The following is a 16,885-nucleotide window of genomic DNA, read 5'->3' on the forward strand; positions in this document are numbered from 1 at the left end:
AGTGACCTACAGATCTGTTGGGGTGAGCTCAAAGCCCAGAAAGTGGGCCAAGTGCTCCTAACTCTACAGGATCAAGAGGAGATCGATGAGACAGCCTATGAAATGGAAAAAGAAAAAAAGCTGTTTATCTGAAGTGATCCGTTGCAATTCAGCTGCTGACACAGAGCTCATCACATGTCAGCATTACTGGTATTAAGGACACGAGCACCAGGTGCTAGCACTGCTTGGGAAGCCAGAGAAGTAAGCGCTCAAGCCAACGAAGCCTTCTGGAAAAGTGAAAGATGCTTTGTTGCTTTCATTGACAGGGGAACATGTTTAGGTCTGTGAAACCTAACTACTCTGTGCTCTTCCATATCTTTATGTGTAAATCCATATAAGGTTATACAGATACAGATATTTATCAGCAGAAAAAAATAGTAGCTGCCAAAAAGTAGCAATTTTTACTGACAGTAGTGAGATGGAGCAGTATTATACATTTCCAGCTTTATAGGACGCACTGGATTTACAGTGATCCCTGAGTACAGTCTGCAGTAGCGTAATCATAGTCTTAATGAAATTTATTGTCTAGGCAGTCTGAGCTAACAAAACAACCCCCCAGAACTGCTGCTCGGCAAGCACTGCAATAAGGTTGTGGCAGCCGTATTACCAGGCTCCTCCCGACCGCCCTGCCTGAAAGCCCATCTGCTTGCAGAGCTGGGAAATGTAAATCGGAAACAAACACAGCTTTTAACCGCGTTATAATGGTAATGGCAATCCATACCAATTCATTACTTCGGGGTGATGGCATTAAGCTGTCTCCATTAAGGTACGTTTCATACAACTGCGCAACGCACACAAGCCATTAGGACCCCGCTCGATGGCGCGCTGGGCCTAGTGCCACAGCCCACTGCTCCTGCTGGATGGCACTAAATTAAGAAACCCTGCGTGGGTATGGGACAGCCAAACCCACACATCCCGGCTTCCTCAAAGTCCTAGTCCAGATCATAAGTATAAAATTATCTTTTTAGAGAGCCACCGGCAAATGTCCCAGTGAGGCTCAAGCAGCTACCACCACCGAGATGACTTAAAATGCCACTCTGCTGGCTGCAGGCAAGGTTTAATTGCATGGGAGTGAGCCTGGGAAACATCCATAGCCAAGCCCGCAGCTGGAAGCTGCGCAGTGGGAGCTACCTCCAGGACAGAAACCCTGCAGCACCGACAGACACGGCAGCTGGGCACTCAGGGGACAAAGCACAGCAAGCAAACACAGATGTGTGCTATCAGAGGAAATCATCTCGTGTTCGTCTTATCACAGAGGTTCTGGGTTGAGTTCATATACCAGGCCTTGCAGAGCAAACCTCAGCTTTACCACAGCTCCCAAGCTACACATCGGACTCAACATTTCCTATATGTGAGGCTGGCTCGCTTCCACCAGTGTCTGCCTCCGCATCAGGCCCACATCTCCTAGAGCTGATCCCAGGAATTGTTGCATCTGGTGCAGGGCTAGCAGCAAAGGACTGTCCATGCCTAACAGCATGGCAGCTCAGCAGAGCATGCCCAGCACTGACATGGCTACAGCCCAGCACAAAACGGCCTCCCGGATCCTACTCGTGAAGGAGGAGGAAACCAAACACCAGCTTGCTACCTGGTGAGCAGGAGGTCAATCACCTTCTCATGCTGATCGCTTCACAGAAGGATCCCACCAGAGATGGGAAATAAAAACAGCTGGAAACAAAACCAATAGACTGACAAGGTCTGCAAGAAAAGCTTCCTGTTTCAGAAAATGGGAGCAGCCTGCTTGACAAAACTCTCAAAACTGGTGTAAACAAAGGATTAACGATTAATGTCACCCAGCTAGGTACCTGTCTCCCTGGTACCCCACACTGCACAGCCTGCTGCCCAAGCTACTAGCAGAACAACCATCTTAGAGAAATTGAAGGATATCTTATCCCAACACATTTTCGCAACACCTTTTGTTCATCCACAGACCCTTGAATACGGACTGATGGTGGCAAACCCCCTCTCTTCCAAGGTGTTGGCAGTAGCACATAGCATCTTTGTGGCTATACTCTTCATATTCTACCCCAACAGCCCAAGTAAGAAGGCACCACAACAATTTGAGTGGCCTTTATTGTTTCAGACCATGGCCAAGGGACACCCTAAGAGGTCTCTTAAGCAACCACGCTATTTTGAGTGAGGCAGAGGAAACTGCCCGAATGTGGAACTGCAGGAACTTCACAGCAACCCTCAACATGCAGGCAGAGGGTCTTCAGTTCACAGGGAAATTGCACACTGCCAGCTTGCAAGTGCACACAAGGTCCCAAAACAGCACGTTTCCATGAGACAGCACCCATACATGCACAGTTATCTGCCATCCAGATCAACACCACAGCTTCTGCAGAGTCTCCTGCCAGAGGGTCCGTGACCCGCGGGACAGCATCTCATCTTGGGATTAGGGCTGCCAGGCCCTTGCTTTGTGAGGACCCTAAATTCATGCCTCGCCTGAACAATAGAGCTGTTTTCTAATTTTATTTATTTATTTATTTTAATTCAAACCTTAAAGAGGAGCAGCTTCAAAAAACAGCTAAAATTAGAAGTTCATCAAGCACTAGGATATTTGTACCCAGCTTCCCAGCTGGGTAAAATTTCTTTTCAAAATGGAAGCTTTCTAGGCAATCTGCTTTATGATCCATTTCTGTAACCCCAAGTCAGCAAGTATCTTCATACAGTATACAGCAAACCACAATGACGTTTGCCTATCTCATACTCACTTTTAAAAAATAGCTTGATAACACACTGATGACAAGTGCACCCTGATTGTCTGCAAACTAAAGCTGACCAAAAAAAGTATATATATATTTTTAAAAAAAGGTCTAGTTCCCATTTTCTGTTACTTTTTACTTTCCATACAGCCACTGCACTGAAGCTTTCAGCTGTACATCCACTTCCAACACAGCAGAGTAAAATGATTTAAATATGAAACTGTGGAGCACAACCACACATCGCTGCATCTCCCCTTTCAATGGCCATTTTGTACAAGGCATCACTAGAACCTTTTGTGCAAGTCAGCAGAATAAAAACATTTTTTGTCCCCAGGCTGGTGAGCAGCAGTTGCCATGGCGGCAGGTTAATAACAGCCCAATGATTTGCCCAGGGCTGCCTGTGATCTTGGCTACAGATTTAACACACTCTCAGAAGGAGGCCAGCTAAAACAAGGACTGAGATTATTCTCTAGGGAATGAATGCTATTAAACACACACACACACAAATATTCTTGCTAAAGGACAAAAATAAAGAGAAGAAAAAAGGGACAGGAACCAACTATTCTTTTAATCTCCTGGAAACTATCAGTCACAGGAAATTGGTAAAGGATGAACCAACATATGTACACAAATCAGCAATTGGTTGCTTAATATATGAAGAATAATTATATAATCTATCCAGCAGTGTACAGACTATATGCAGGGGCTTAGCCATTCAATTTCCCATGTCAAATGGCAATTGTGTGGCTAAAGTGTCTTTGGTCCTTTAAGTACAGCTTTAAGATTTAAACTCAGTAAAGCAAGGTAATGCAGATTTAATGGAAAGCAGTCTTAAGGAAAAAAAAAAAAAAAAAAGAAAGAAAAAAGAAAAAAGCAATTCTCAGACTCTGACTCATCCTACTAAAGTTGAGATGGACTGGAACGACAAAATCTGTGCTAATGAGATGACAAAATGCAGTGCAATGGGATCAGGTAGGTGTTTTGGGTAGTCCCAGGGCTTTGTCTAGGAAGTTAACACATCAGCTCTTGAAGGGCAGGCTTGAAAAGCTGTGCCAGATGTATGTTCATAAAGCCATCAATCAAAACAAAGCACGGAAAACATGATGTAATGAGTGTCCACAACACCTCCTGGACAGAAAGCCCACCTCTCCTCTAATGTTCGGTACTCCTTCTAGATTGAACTAGTGCCTCAGTGTATCCCCAGTGCAAACCACTGATACCCTAAGGCCACTCAAGGTTGTTGTGGGACAAAAAAACAGTGAATAAAGAAAACCAGAAATGGGGTTGGAAAAGCTCTCCATTTCAGGCAATTAAACCTCAAGGTTGGTTCCCATGGCCATTTTCTGAGTTGGCTCCCACTCTCTTTTCCCTAGAAGTTTCATTTATTCTCCTCACATAAATCTGTCTTCCTTTTCTTAAAGATGAAGCAATAGGCAACTTCCCCCCCCCACCCCGCCCCGTTGCTTACTGCCTGTAATTTTGTACTGCATTTTTAGAAATCCTGGCACATGGCACACCTGTCCAGTTTCCACATGGAATAAATGAAACAACCTCTTCTGCCCCAGAACCACCATCTCTCCTGTGTTCAGCACGGGGCTCAGGAAGCAAGTGCCAAGGAACTGTTTTCAAAACAAGAAGGTTACAAGAGACCCAAGGGAAGAAAAAGCACTCGATAACATCTTAAAGGCAGTCATTGCTTGTAAATCAGGTTCATTATTACACATCCACGTGAGCCTGGTGTTGGGATCACTACTCCCAATTCACATATAAAAGTAAGAGGAGAACTCAATATTTTACATTCACCTCCTCTTTCCCCGGTGCTGACGATTACCTAATGCCAAGCATGCATAATACTATGGGAATCTTAAACCACTATGGATCTTTGTCAGAAACTGAACTTTATGTCAATGAAAGCAAATGCCAATTTCACTTTCTGCCACCTACTGTATTTTTGAAAAATCTCCTTTCTGAATGGCTTATGCATGCTAGGATGTACAGTTTTGTACCCTAAAGCATGATTGACACTTACGGGGGAAGCAGTGAGGGATGTGGGAATATGCCAATACCTCGGAAGCAAACATGGCATTTGCCTCCCTCTTCCTTTCCTGTGTGAGAATAGGACAGTACCTAGCAGTGAGATAACTTCACTCTCACACCTGTCACCCACAACTGCTGCCAAGGGTCGCCAGCAGCAGTACAATAAGATAAAATGTTTAATCTTATGAGGGTCACTTTAAAGCAAGTGACAAACTTCTCTCCCTGCTTTAACAGAGGCACTAAAATGAAAAGGCTTTGTGTTAAATCACAGAAGTCTGTTAAAGCTCGGCTGTTACCTGTTCCTGTTCATCTCAAATGTTACTGATTTACAAAATATGACACAAAGCTAAAATCTTCATCAGCAATTATGATAAATGCTCACTCACCACAGGTATGGATTAAGTATATTAAATAGACTAAATAAGTGATGAGCTCAAACAGAGCACATCCTGTGTTTTCTTCTTAAAACTCTTCAAGTCCAACCTTTCTAGGAAATTTTGCATTTGGTTCTCCCCCTAATTTTGCCTTTTTGTCCTCCCCAAATCAGAAGGGCTGTAAAAATTAACTTCTACTGAAAATGAACTTTTCTTGAGAGCCAGTAAACTTCATGCAATGCTGCTTCAGTCTAGTTAGATCAAGTTGTAAATCAATATATTAGTATGCTTTCTTCAGCAACGTGCACAGCATCTGTGCCAAAGATGATGTGAGCTTTGGAGACTACAGCCATCAGGGCTGCCACAACGGATTAGACCTGAAATCCAACAAGACCACCACTCTCATTCTTCATGGTGGCTGGTGTGAGATGCTTCAAGTGACAATGTGGTGAGATGTGGGGTAGTTTGATCCAACCAGTCAGTCTTAGCCTGATCTCTAATATTTAGGAGCTACTTGAAGGACTGAAGAGCAAAGTTTAAACCTTAGCATTAGATGCATAGATTCATTAGATGCTTCCATACTCTTGTGTACCAGAGAAAAACCTTTGCTCTTGTCTCCAGTGCTGGAAGTGGTGCAGTGAAGCCAGAACTGGTGCACACTAAGAACAAGCATTTTGGAGCCTGAAAGCACCATTGCAAGACTCCTTTTTAAATCCATGAAGCACTAGGCATCTCTGTGGTACTATATGAATAAAAGTAAGAAGATGGACCTGAATACTCCAGCAAAAATAGAGTAAACAGGATTAAAATCAAGCACTTTTTTTTTTTTTTTTTTTGTAATATAACCTCCTTGCAGAGGTTATTAATGTTCATCAACAGGAAAAGCTGACTGTTTTTCCTTTTGTTAAAGAAAACGACATTCAAATTGGAGAAAAGGCACGATTTCTCTCTTCTGGATGCTATTAAATGACACAGGGAAGACTCCAAGAATAGACAGCAGTAAACATAACTCCTTTTTTTTCATTCTTAAATGGTCACTTATAGGAAAAAATAAGCGTTCCCACGGCAGGAAGAAGCAGGTTAAATTCTAAGACCTGTTTAGTGCCAGAACAGATGATCTGATTTATTTTTTTTTATTTTTTTACAGATCCCATCCAGTCTATCATCTTCAAATTTATTGAAATGCACACACTCCTCATTTATATTATTCCCAGCCTTCTGCAAGGCTCATTAAGTTCACAGGTGTTCTGAAGGCGTTTCTTTCAGACAGCACAATCTATAAAATGAATCACTATCTCCACGCGCGTTGCAAGCACCCATCCCCGGCTGTTTGCTCTCTGACAGCGAGGAGCCAGACTTGCATGGGAAGGGTATTGCCACCCCACAAGGCCAGGGGACAAGAGAATTGCTCTTGCCAGCTTTACTTGCTCTTGCACAAAGGTCAGGCAAAACATTGTCTGCTTTAATTCATGTCTTCTCTGTTTTACTTTTAGCCTGTGAAACAGAGTAAACCACAGCAGGAAAAATATATTTAATTTATGCTTGAAAAATGCCTTATACTCCAACAGGTATATAAGGGTCCCCTTGAGAATGGATATTTTGTAGTTGTAAGCTACTCCTGGAGAAGAAAAAATAAGTAGATGATTTAAAAAGAGACTTCTCACATAAGGAACAGCTCAAGCATTACTGATAGAAGCTTTGGCATTATTCCTCCTAGCGACTCGTTTTAGTGTTTTACTATCTAAAGCAGCCCCTTGGGACTCCTGCACAGCCTGAGCATGTGGAAGGGCACATTGATAGAGTTTAAAGGCCAAATTCATTGCACCAGCAAGGGCAGCCTCTGGTCCAAACTGCGCTGTAACTCTCAGCTGATGGACCATCAGCTCACCACTTAATGTGCCTGAAGACATGCCTCCTGCTCACTCTCACCCTGACCTCCTTCCCCTTGATTCCCCTATTTTGCTTTCTTGGAGAAACAATCAATAGGGTGAACATGAGATAATTTCTGCCTCAGTAGGTGCCAGCCCAGGTGATTACTGTGGACAAGCTCAAGCCAAAGAAGTAAAACGGATGAAGCGATGGGCAGGGTGCCAGAGGTACTCAGAACCAGGAGAGATCCAGGCACACTCGCTGGGAGAGGCATGAAAGCACCTAAGCACTTCAGTGCCATGGCCACTTCATTACTTCTGTGAAACCTTCTGTAAAGACATCAGGGTCTCCCCGATTAAATCATCCTTCAGGTCCACCTGGTACTTGGAAGACACCATTTCTAAAGCTGACTTAACTTTAATCTTACCTGGAAGACTGGAGTTGTGGGTCTTAGCTCCACCCTTCTGGCAGCTGTAACTCACCTCACTCTCCATCAGCCATCAGTACACAACTGGAGAGTAAGACATTTACCACACTGGATTTCAGTCACTGCTACAAAACTGCTTCCCCAGATGTCTCCTCCCTAGCTATACAGAAGCAAACAGAAACACAGCCTCTCCCCTCCCTAGAGCTGAGGGCCAAATACAGTGTGCAGGGGGAATTCAGCCTAGCAGGTCTAAGATTCAGAAGGTAAATTCCCATTTTCAGAGAGAACTGAGGCTGCCAAGATCTTCTGAGGAGGTTCACCCTGCTGTGGAGCAAAAGAAGTAGTAAGAAACCTGCAGTAAGAAACCTGAACTGCAACTAAAGAAATCCTTTGTACCGCAGCAGTTGTCCTGCAGGTATTTCCCCAGCTGATTGCCCACCACGCCATTTTCCAAATTTCAGCTTACTTCAGTGAGGGGGTGCAAGCTGTTTTGGCAAGATGCTCCATGCTTGCGAACCTTCACACGCTCACAGAAGAGAGCTGAAACACCTCCCAGAATCTGGGGGAAGGTAAGGAAAAAAGATTCCTATAAAGCAAACAACGCCCACCGCCACTGGAAGAATGCCTACTGCTAAGCTTACATCAAACAGCCAGTGCTAAGTATTTCTTTCTAGAGACAGAAATGCATCCTGGGGAAAAATAAATAAATAAATAAAATAAAAAATGTTTTAGGCACTTAAAGGCTCATTAAGCTTGCAGCTTAAGCTCTGAGGACGCCTTGGCTTGAACGCTGCAGCAAATACCATGTTGACACTTACCATTATTGCTCAAGTGTCAGAGTAAAGCTTTAAATGGTTGAAGAGACCGTGTCAGATGTGAGGATCCTGTGAAATGCTATGAGGATGCCCCAGAGGGGCTCTCCTAGTGATGTCCACACTGACACCAACAGGGAGGAAAGGTAGGAACATCCACACTGTTCCAGCACTCATGAAATAACACAGCTTCTCAAAGCAGCTTGAGCGTGTACCCCTACGCTCCAGCCAATGCCATCCAGCAGCAGGGAGCTGCATGCCAGTACTGAGGGGAGGTGTGTTACAGCAGGTGTGTTGTGATTAAAGCCACATTTTCCCTCCAATCTGAGGGAAAGATCAATATTTTCACTGTGCCTAATCCATCACTGGCAGGTTGGTCTTACTCAAGACGTGCTCAGAGCAGTTTTGCTGCTGCCTAGAAACCTTTTAATTTCTTTAAGTGCAGCCACTTAAAGCACCTTTCTTTGAACTGGCATCTCCGGGGCTTGTTTTGGCTTGATTTGGTTTGCATCAGCAAGAACCCTTTCTTCTTCAACCCCCCATGACAAGGCACTGCATTTACCCGAATGTTATTGCGGGAAGCTTCCCAAGGCAGCCTACTTAGGGATCCATTGCCTCAACAAGGGTTTCTATCCCTATTTTAGGTGCCAGACTCCCAGCTGCCATGACAGAAGGCTGCGAGTCTCCTCTGCGTCCTGGCTCATCCGTGCCAGCACATATGGACGTGTTGCAGCTCTGGGGACAGCTGATGGGGCACAAGACCCCGATAACCAGGCACCTGGCCTGTTCCCTCCATGCCCTGTGCCAACGAGGAAGGCAGCATTCATAATCTATTGTCCCTCCCCACATCTTTTTCCTTTGTACAAAAGATCCCACGTGCACTGATCTGAAGTTCTGACGTCTTTTGGCAGCCCCAAGTCTGTCATAGGGTCATTTGTCATAAAATATGGCCAAAATAATATTGATAATTGAAGATGGTAGATGGATGGATTTGCCATCTATGTACTTGCAAAAGAAGAAAAAAAAAAAAAGCCATTCTGAAATACATAAACATTTGAATCCTAAAGAACAACAGGTATGAATATATAATGGAAGTCAATTGGTGAATGTTTCTGTGCAATTGCTGCTGAAGTCTCTGATGCTGAGGCAGACATCTCCAGCAAACAAGCTGCCACGCACTCTTCAGTCACTAGGCTCCAGGAAAAGAAGAGGATTGCTGGATGCAGTTAGTTGCAAATGCACTCTCTGAGCGTCTCTGTCCTTCACTGCCGTAACCCTTGGTCAGGCTGGAATTTTCCAATGCTATGTCATGTGTTTGACTTCAGGTGCCTCTCTGAGATTCTTACAAACTAAATTTCCCCCAGATCCTTAAAACAAAGCTTTGGGAAAACAAAATATCTTTTTAAGGACTCAAGTCAGATACTGAAAGCCCAGACATGTGGAAACACCAAACCATTTTTAAAACTTCAGCTTCTGTCTTCAAAGATCTAACATACAAACTACTGTTTCTAGCAAGGAAAAAACGCAAAGAAAGCCACAGAATATTATCTAGGAAATGTGTTGTAGGAGACTGATAAACCAGATGTGCTGTCACTGGTTTACTGTCTGTCAATCACTGCATTTGTGGCTGATCATTTGGGTAGATTCATCTGCATATAAAAACCGTACCAAGTCATCTCATCTGAAAACACTTTTGAAACAATCAGGCAGAACAGTTAACAGGGAGGTATCCCTCACTGCACATCATTGTCTTTAAGGCATTAACAACCAAAATTGAACATACGTCAAGTATTCGTATAAAAGAACTAGATTCCTTACAGGATTAACAAAGAAAACAACAAAAAAAGCAGAAGAACATTTATCTTAAATTGTTAGGACTATTGCAAAGCATTAGGCTTATGCTACCATTTCTGAACTCTCCATTCCAGTTTCACCCCGCCTTTTATTTACCTTGAATCCCCAAAGGACTAACATTGCCTCTCAATGCTGGCACATGATGGTACCGGTGTGGCCTTGAACTCCTGTACATCCAGTGGTACCTGCCAATTTCCATTTCTGGTCTGGTGATCACTGCCAATTTTAGGTGGTAAAAAGTCAGTGTCACCAAAGTTTGTAGTTCAGCACTTTCAGTCATTTAACTTTAAAAATAAGAGCCCATAAAAACACACTGTAGTTTCATCACTGAAATAATGTAACTTTACCAAAACAAGGGAGAGGATGGGGGGACAAACAACAGGGAAATGTTCATACAAATATTAAGAAGGGTTGAACAGCTGGAACTCCAGCTGGGATTTGAATTAAACCCACGGAAAAGGACCTCGGTTACAGTGGCTGGTCATTCCTCCTCACCCCCACCCCGTTTCTACCCCTCCTTGTTCATGGCAGGGAATGAAAGAAGACATAGCCATGGCAAAACATGTTATCTGGTTCCTAAAAATTCCAAATCTGACAAAGAGAATGATTAATATCACATGTCGAGACAAGTCAAACACAAAAGCTCATTCTGTTATTTTTTTTACATAAAAAAAATGTGGGTTTTGTTTTGCATAGGCTCTGCTGATTTCCAAAATTCTGGACCAAATAAGTTAAAAGAGGCTTATTCGAGGGTTGGAGGGAGCAGGAGCTGTTATCCTTCTACCCCTCTTTCTGGGGCCCAGAGGACAGGCACAGCATCAACATTTCCCCCTCGCCTCCCTCACGGCACTGCCGGGCTGTCAGGGCAGGATGACCTGGCCATTCCTTGTAATGCACTGCAGCCCCCTCAGCCCCAGTGAAATGCAAAGGTAATCACCCTCCCTGGCCAAAATAAGTATGACTTCACAGCATTTCAGTAAGTGGAGGAAGTGACAGTTACAATGTCAGAAGCCATGTATTGTGAATTAGGTCCAAGGCAAATTTCTGGGGGGTAGGAGCTGGAATGCCATACATTTTTGGGCTGTGAGGGCCCCGGTCCTTCTCTCAGGTTGTTTTGTTTTGTTGCTGGTGAGTTTGGCACAAGCTACATTTGCATACGTCAGAAGAGAAACATCTTGGCTTTGAATCCAAATGGTGGATCTAGAGGTTTCCAACAGGAATTTGTCCATCTCCTACACCAGCGAATGAACTCTGGTGCTAAAAGAGCCTCTTGGGTTGACACAGACATAGTACCAATGGCTCAGTAAAGGCCACTTCATGGTTTGCTACTTGTCCCCTCTCCAGTACTCGCACGCAAACCATCAAGCAGTGTGTCTTTCCTAAGAGGCATTGCTTGACTTTGCATAGCTTATCCTTCCTCTTTGGAAAGACAAACGCCACATTTTATGAAGGCATCCAAATTTAGAACGTCTTGAAGCCATCATTCCAAAATGACTTTGCATACTCAGGAAAACTTCCGTGATGATATCATCTCCTCCTGCTTACACAGGAACAATCCCGCTCATGAGATCACAAAAAACACCGTAATAATTGAATTTGATACAAACTGGAAAACAACAGCACTGCTTGCTGGTACTGTGTACTGTCTGCCCCCTCCCTGCTCCCTCATATTTTTGAAGCTACTTACTAGACATGAGTAACAGATTCAGATTTTAATAATAATAATAACCAGCTGGCAAAACTTCTGGGAAGAAAAACAATTTCAATTGCTTTGCAGGAGCATTTAGATCACATCCTTGGCACCACAAAGGTCTTATCCTGCTAGGCCAGAACCCACAATTTGAGATTTCTCTTGTGGCATCTACAAAAACCACTTGCTGAAAGCAGCAGATGCTGGCACAGTCACTGTCTACTGTGGAACCAGCATCAAACACCAAAACGTGGAGTTAGCACGCAAACTTTGCAGCATCATTTCTGTAAGCAAAAATAATCTGTTTTTTTTTTTTTTTTTTTTTTTTTTTTTTTTTTTTTTGTCTTTAATTAGTTATTTCTGGCTTTGGAAAAACAGGGCTCCTTTCATAGGGCGGTAGTTCAAATTGCATGAAGAATCTCAGTTTTTCCATTGCTCTGCAAAGAGACACTTAGCAGCTGGCCGCTTTATGGCCTTCGCTGCACGCATGATATGACTCCTGAAGCCTGAGAGTATCTTCTGGTGACTTCTCTGGGCTCCACAAAGGTCCATTTGTGCAAAATCACCACCAGGTCAGAAGCTCCATAGGCTTCAGTGGTGTAACAAACACCACACACAGTACAGAAAAAAAGGAATTTTAACTCTGCTCCCCAAAAATTCAGATGACAACTGCTTTATATTTATTTTTTTTTGAGGAACTAACGATACAAGTTGCATTTCTAGGTGTAGGTGAAGATGCTCTCTGTGCACAGCCGTGCTCATTAAGGCATCCTGTGCTGGATCCCACGCAGAGCCAGCAGCTACAAGACTGACAGTGTTTGTGTGTCACACAGTGCAGACACTCTGATGGCGACTGGGGCGTTCAACATGCATTTTGGATGAATCATCTCACATGCCTGCAATAAAATTTGTGGTGTCCAATGTCCTCAACGCTTGCTGTCTCTAGCATATGGCTTTAGAGGAAACAAACAGTTTGGACTTTCACCTGTGGCAGCCAACGAAGCAGTGTGTGGTCCATGGGAGCAAAGAGGGGGTTATCACTGGGTCATTTATGATCTGACAGCCTGGTGATATATACTGCACCAGCAGCAGGGCTGGTCAGAAAATGGGGAAAGGCTGGAGAAATAGAATAGGGCTCCCCTCTCCAACAACTCTGCTCCCCTCTCCTGCTGCAGTCTATTGTCCACAGACATCGCCATCTGGGTTTCTTTCTGTGTTACCATATACTGTGGCACATATGTCTAGGTTTTCTGCTTTCATGAGGTCAGTCAGGCAAGTATGAGTACAGTCTCTGAGCATTTTTCAACCCCCTCCTATTTAGAAGCCAAATCCTATTCATTAAAACCTAAATCACTAAGCCTGCCAAATTATTATCCCCAGAATATAGTGTGTCCCAGATTCTCCCTGGGCTGGACCTCTTTCTACAGTTGTATTCTTCAAGGACTTATACTAAAGCAGTTATTATTTTCTGGGGATCTGAAACACCAATAAATTGTTTGAAACAGGAACAAACATGCAGTACACTAAAAATCTTTAAATGGCTTGATAGCTCTGAAAGTATCCCCTAATGCTAAGCTCATGCAGTGCACTTGAAAACTTTGGCTAATAACTATAACGTATGTTAAAAAGATGATTTTTTTTCCAATTTGCTATAATGAAAAATACATCTATTGGTGATGCATCAAAATGTCATAAGTTCACTCCACAAAATGAACTACACTAAAAGTGAAGTAAACAGCATGCTAATTCAGGCCTTTCTCAAGTCACACCCCAGTATCTCTGTTCACACTGCAAACACAGTTGCACAGTTGTGTTTAAGCAAAGTATCTTCTTCATGCTGTTGACTAGCACATACTTACCTAGTTAGAGTTTAATACTGGAAACATCGCTTTGTATTATCATGAATATAATAATTGAAGATCACAGCCCTTCCTGTGCACAAAGATGTATTTCAGGGAGTATCTTATTAGGCAACAGCCAATTAAAATGAACCATTGACACAGCTGTTGAGGTTGGCTTTCATTATTCCTAAGTATAGCAAATGCAATTTGTACATAGTATGTATCCATACAAGGAAACTATTTCCAAGTATAATAGCTTTCTTCCATGTGTAAATTGTAAATTCACTGTGGCCATCCACAGCTTTTTTTGGTTGGTTGTTTCTTGTTTGTTTGTTTTTAACCTTTTTGGTGTGTGTTTGGGGAATTTTGCAGCTTGGTAATATTCCTCTTAGTTAAATGGAAAGGGGAACTTCTTGTCTCTGCTGATGTGTATCAGGATCTATATCATTCACTGCTGATGCAAAAAGGCATTTCGTTTTTCTTATTTATTCCACCTCAGTAAATCTGCCTGCCCAGTCCTCACGTTTTGATTTAATTTAATGCCTGCAAGATAAGCCCTGTCATTTGTAATAATTTGTAAACCTTCATCTTTAAAATGCATCCAATCTGTCCTGCAGCCCTGTAAAGGATCTGCTAAACATTTTGCTTGAGTGTGCTCATGGTGTTCTCTGATAAGGGCTGCTGATATGCAATGTAAAGCTGACTTGCTTCTTATCTCCATCAACATGGGCGTTGTTCCATTTCCAATTAAAAAACTGGGGCAGCAGCCACTCATCTGGGTGCAGAGGAACAAATGCCTGATAAGCACTGAATCCAACAGCTGGGCAGTATCATTGCCTGAATCAGGCAGGGGGCTTGCAAAAATCCTTATTAAAATACAAAGCTGGAATTCACATACAATTCAGCAAACTTTGGAAATGTAAATAAGATCAATCTTTTTCATTTACCAGTCCGTAAATATTCATAAAGGCCATTAGCTTGCGTAAATTGTCTCAATTATACTGCGGTCCAAAATAGCAGGCCTTCCACATTTGCCACAGGGATGGGAAACACAAACTGGTACCTACATGACACCTCTCTCTAGTTGTGATTGTATGAGGTGCTCGAACTCAAAGCAGACCTCAGTGCCTGGGTGGTTTTGTTCCCCTGTGTTTCCCTCTGGAGTACAGGAGTTTACATAGATAGCATGCAATCGTATCCTCATTTCCTCAAAGTATTTGCATTTGGCAGTGCAAAGCACCCTGCATGTGGACCTGAATATCCAACGTGAAGTTCTCAGGATCTTTTCTTGCCCAGTTTTAGCAATAACAACATCTTCTTGTACTTGGCCATTCATTTCTGGAAGGAAGAGTTAAAATATTCTGTGACAGCTCTTCCATTGCTCCAAGCTGCTATAGTTGCCTTGCAACCACTGGACCTAGTGCATTTCATAAAGGGCAGTTACTGCAGTAAGCTCAGGTGTGATGTAAGAGGAACAAGGAGGTGTTGCAAGCCTGGCAAACCTTTCGATCAGGAGATCCAGTCCCCTTTTGAAGAGGTCAGTTGCTGTTTTGCACACCCAAACAAAGCAACAATATTTTCCAGGAAGTTTCTCCACACAAAGAAAAAGCCCATTTTTCACCACAATGGCTGCTGGTGAAAAAGCCCTTTTGCATAAGCCTGCCATTTCCCTGAGGCACCTGATGCCTGCTGAGCCCATCTGAAACCCGGCTGGACCACGCAATCTCAGCATGCTGGAACATCTGCCCCCCAAAAGCTCTGCAGACCTCCTCCATCAGCAAGCGCTTCATGGCAGTAACTCCTCATGGGGACCTGGGCTATTTTACTACCGAAACTAAAAGTAGAATCGACTGTTTCAGCTTTCTGCATTTTAATTCGCTGTGAAACATATTTGGAAGTTAACTGAATGGAAATAAAGAGCATAATGTGGGAGACCATGTGTTACTTTCAGAAATTAAGGAACTGTCATGAACAAAGCCCCAAAGTGTTACATAAACATACCTAAGTAACATAGCCAAAGTATGAAATTATCACAGAAAAGCCAGGAAATGGTGGTGAAATTAAGATAGGAAATTCCCCAGGCTGCATCCTACAAAAACAACAGATCAACCACCTTGACTTGGTAACAGATTTACTGTTCTACATGTTGTGCTTTCACCCTTGCCAAAATAAAAAGAGAAACTATAAACTCATCCTAAACACTCTCAGCAACACATTTTGTTTTGCACAGCTGCTGACACATAAAGATAACTTTGGTTTTTATTGTCATGAGTTCTAACAGTTTAAAAGAAACTCATCAGTCATAAGAAAAGAAATCACTGTAATTTTTGAAGAATTATCTGTGAGCTCCAGGTGGTTTAATAGCCAAGATATTTAGGACATTTTGTATATTAATTACTCAAAAACTGCAGCGAGGTGGGTTACTGCCCACATACACTAATGGCTTTCAGAGTTTAATCTCTCATCAGTGGAACTCCTTTTGTGAAATCCCTAAGGGATTATGTAGTACTATGTCTAATCACTTGACAAATTTCATTTACTTGAAACTGAAGCTAGGTTTGAATTATACAAAGTGTGTAGGAGGGATCAGATTCAAAGCAGCAAAACAGAATCTGGTACCGGACAGCATCAGATTTATCATTACGTTTGTATCCAAACTGTTTAACAATAAACGAAACGATTTTCTCAGTGAAACCTATTAGTTGTGTATCAGCTGCATATGCCTATGAGATACTCAAATTGCTTACAAACAGCACACAACATAGCATGAATAGCATGAATCATGTAAAAAGGCAGTGGAGATTTTAATAATTTTGTATTATTTAGCAAAAGCCTTGTTGCTATGAGTTGTACAATAGCCTGCTACTCTATGAGGAGAGATTTATTTGGCATGAATTACATGATGCAGAAATAAAATGCTCCTTGGGTAGCTGCATCTACCCCTGAAGTTGAGCCCTCCGGACCAGAAGCATCACCTGTACCGCTGGGATGAGCAAAGCACCTCTCTCATGCACTGCCACCTCCCTTCTGCACAACAGCTACCACCAGCTTGTTTTCTCCATTAAAGAGCAATTCTTGGTGGTTAAACACATCCCGAAACCTAACACTGTGAAACTCATGGCATTATTCTCCATTTCCAGAGAGCAGAAAGATCTCAACACGAACAAAACATGCCAGAAAACACCACAGAAAATGAAAAGGAATTTAAAATTAAGAGTAGTATTTGGCAACAAGCTAGCT

The 16,885-nt window shown here is 42.8% G+C and overlaps 1 protein-coding gene across 10 annotated transcripts in view; it reads right to left on the bottom strand.

Annotated features, from left to right (window-relative positions):
* The window catches only part of GPM6B (glycoprotein M6B), a gene marked incomplete at both ends in the record, with an annotated part of 109,654 nt that overhangs the window by 14,242 nt on the left and 78,527 nt on the right, over nt 1-16,885 (bottom strand). For 4 of the 10 annotated variants that reach the window (XM_082784582.1, XM_082784591.1, XM_082784586.1 and 1 more), the window contains one exon: nt 10,211-10,330. The exons of the other annotated variants lie outside the window; for them this stretch is intronic. In XM_082784582.1, the coding sequence (XP_082640708.1) occupies nt 10,211-10,330 (120 nt within the window). The remainder of the gene's footprint in view (nt 1-10,210; nt 10,331-16,885) is intronic. 10 annotated transcript variants of the gene reach the window in all.

This window comes from Aythya marila, assembly GCF_965140915.1.
Source record: "Aythya marila genome assembly, chromosome: 1".
Lineage (NCBI taxonomy): Eukaryota > Metazoa > Chordata > Aves > Anseriformes > Anatidae > Aythya > Aythya marila.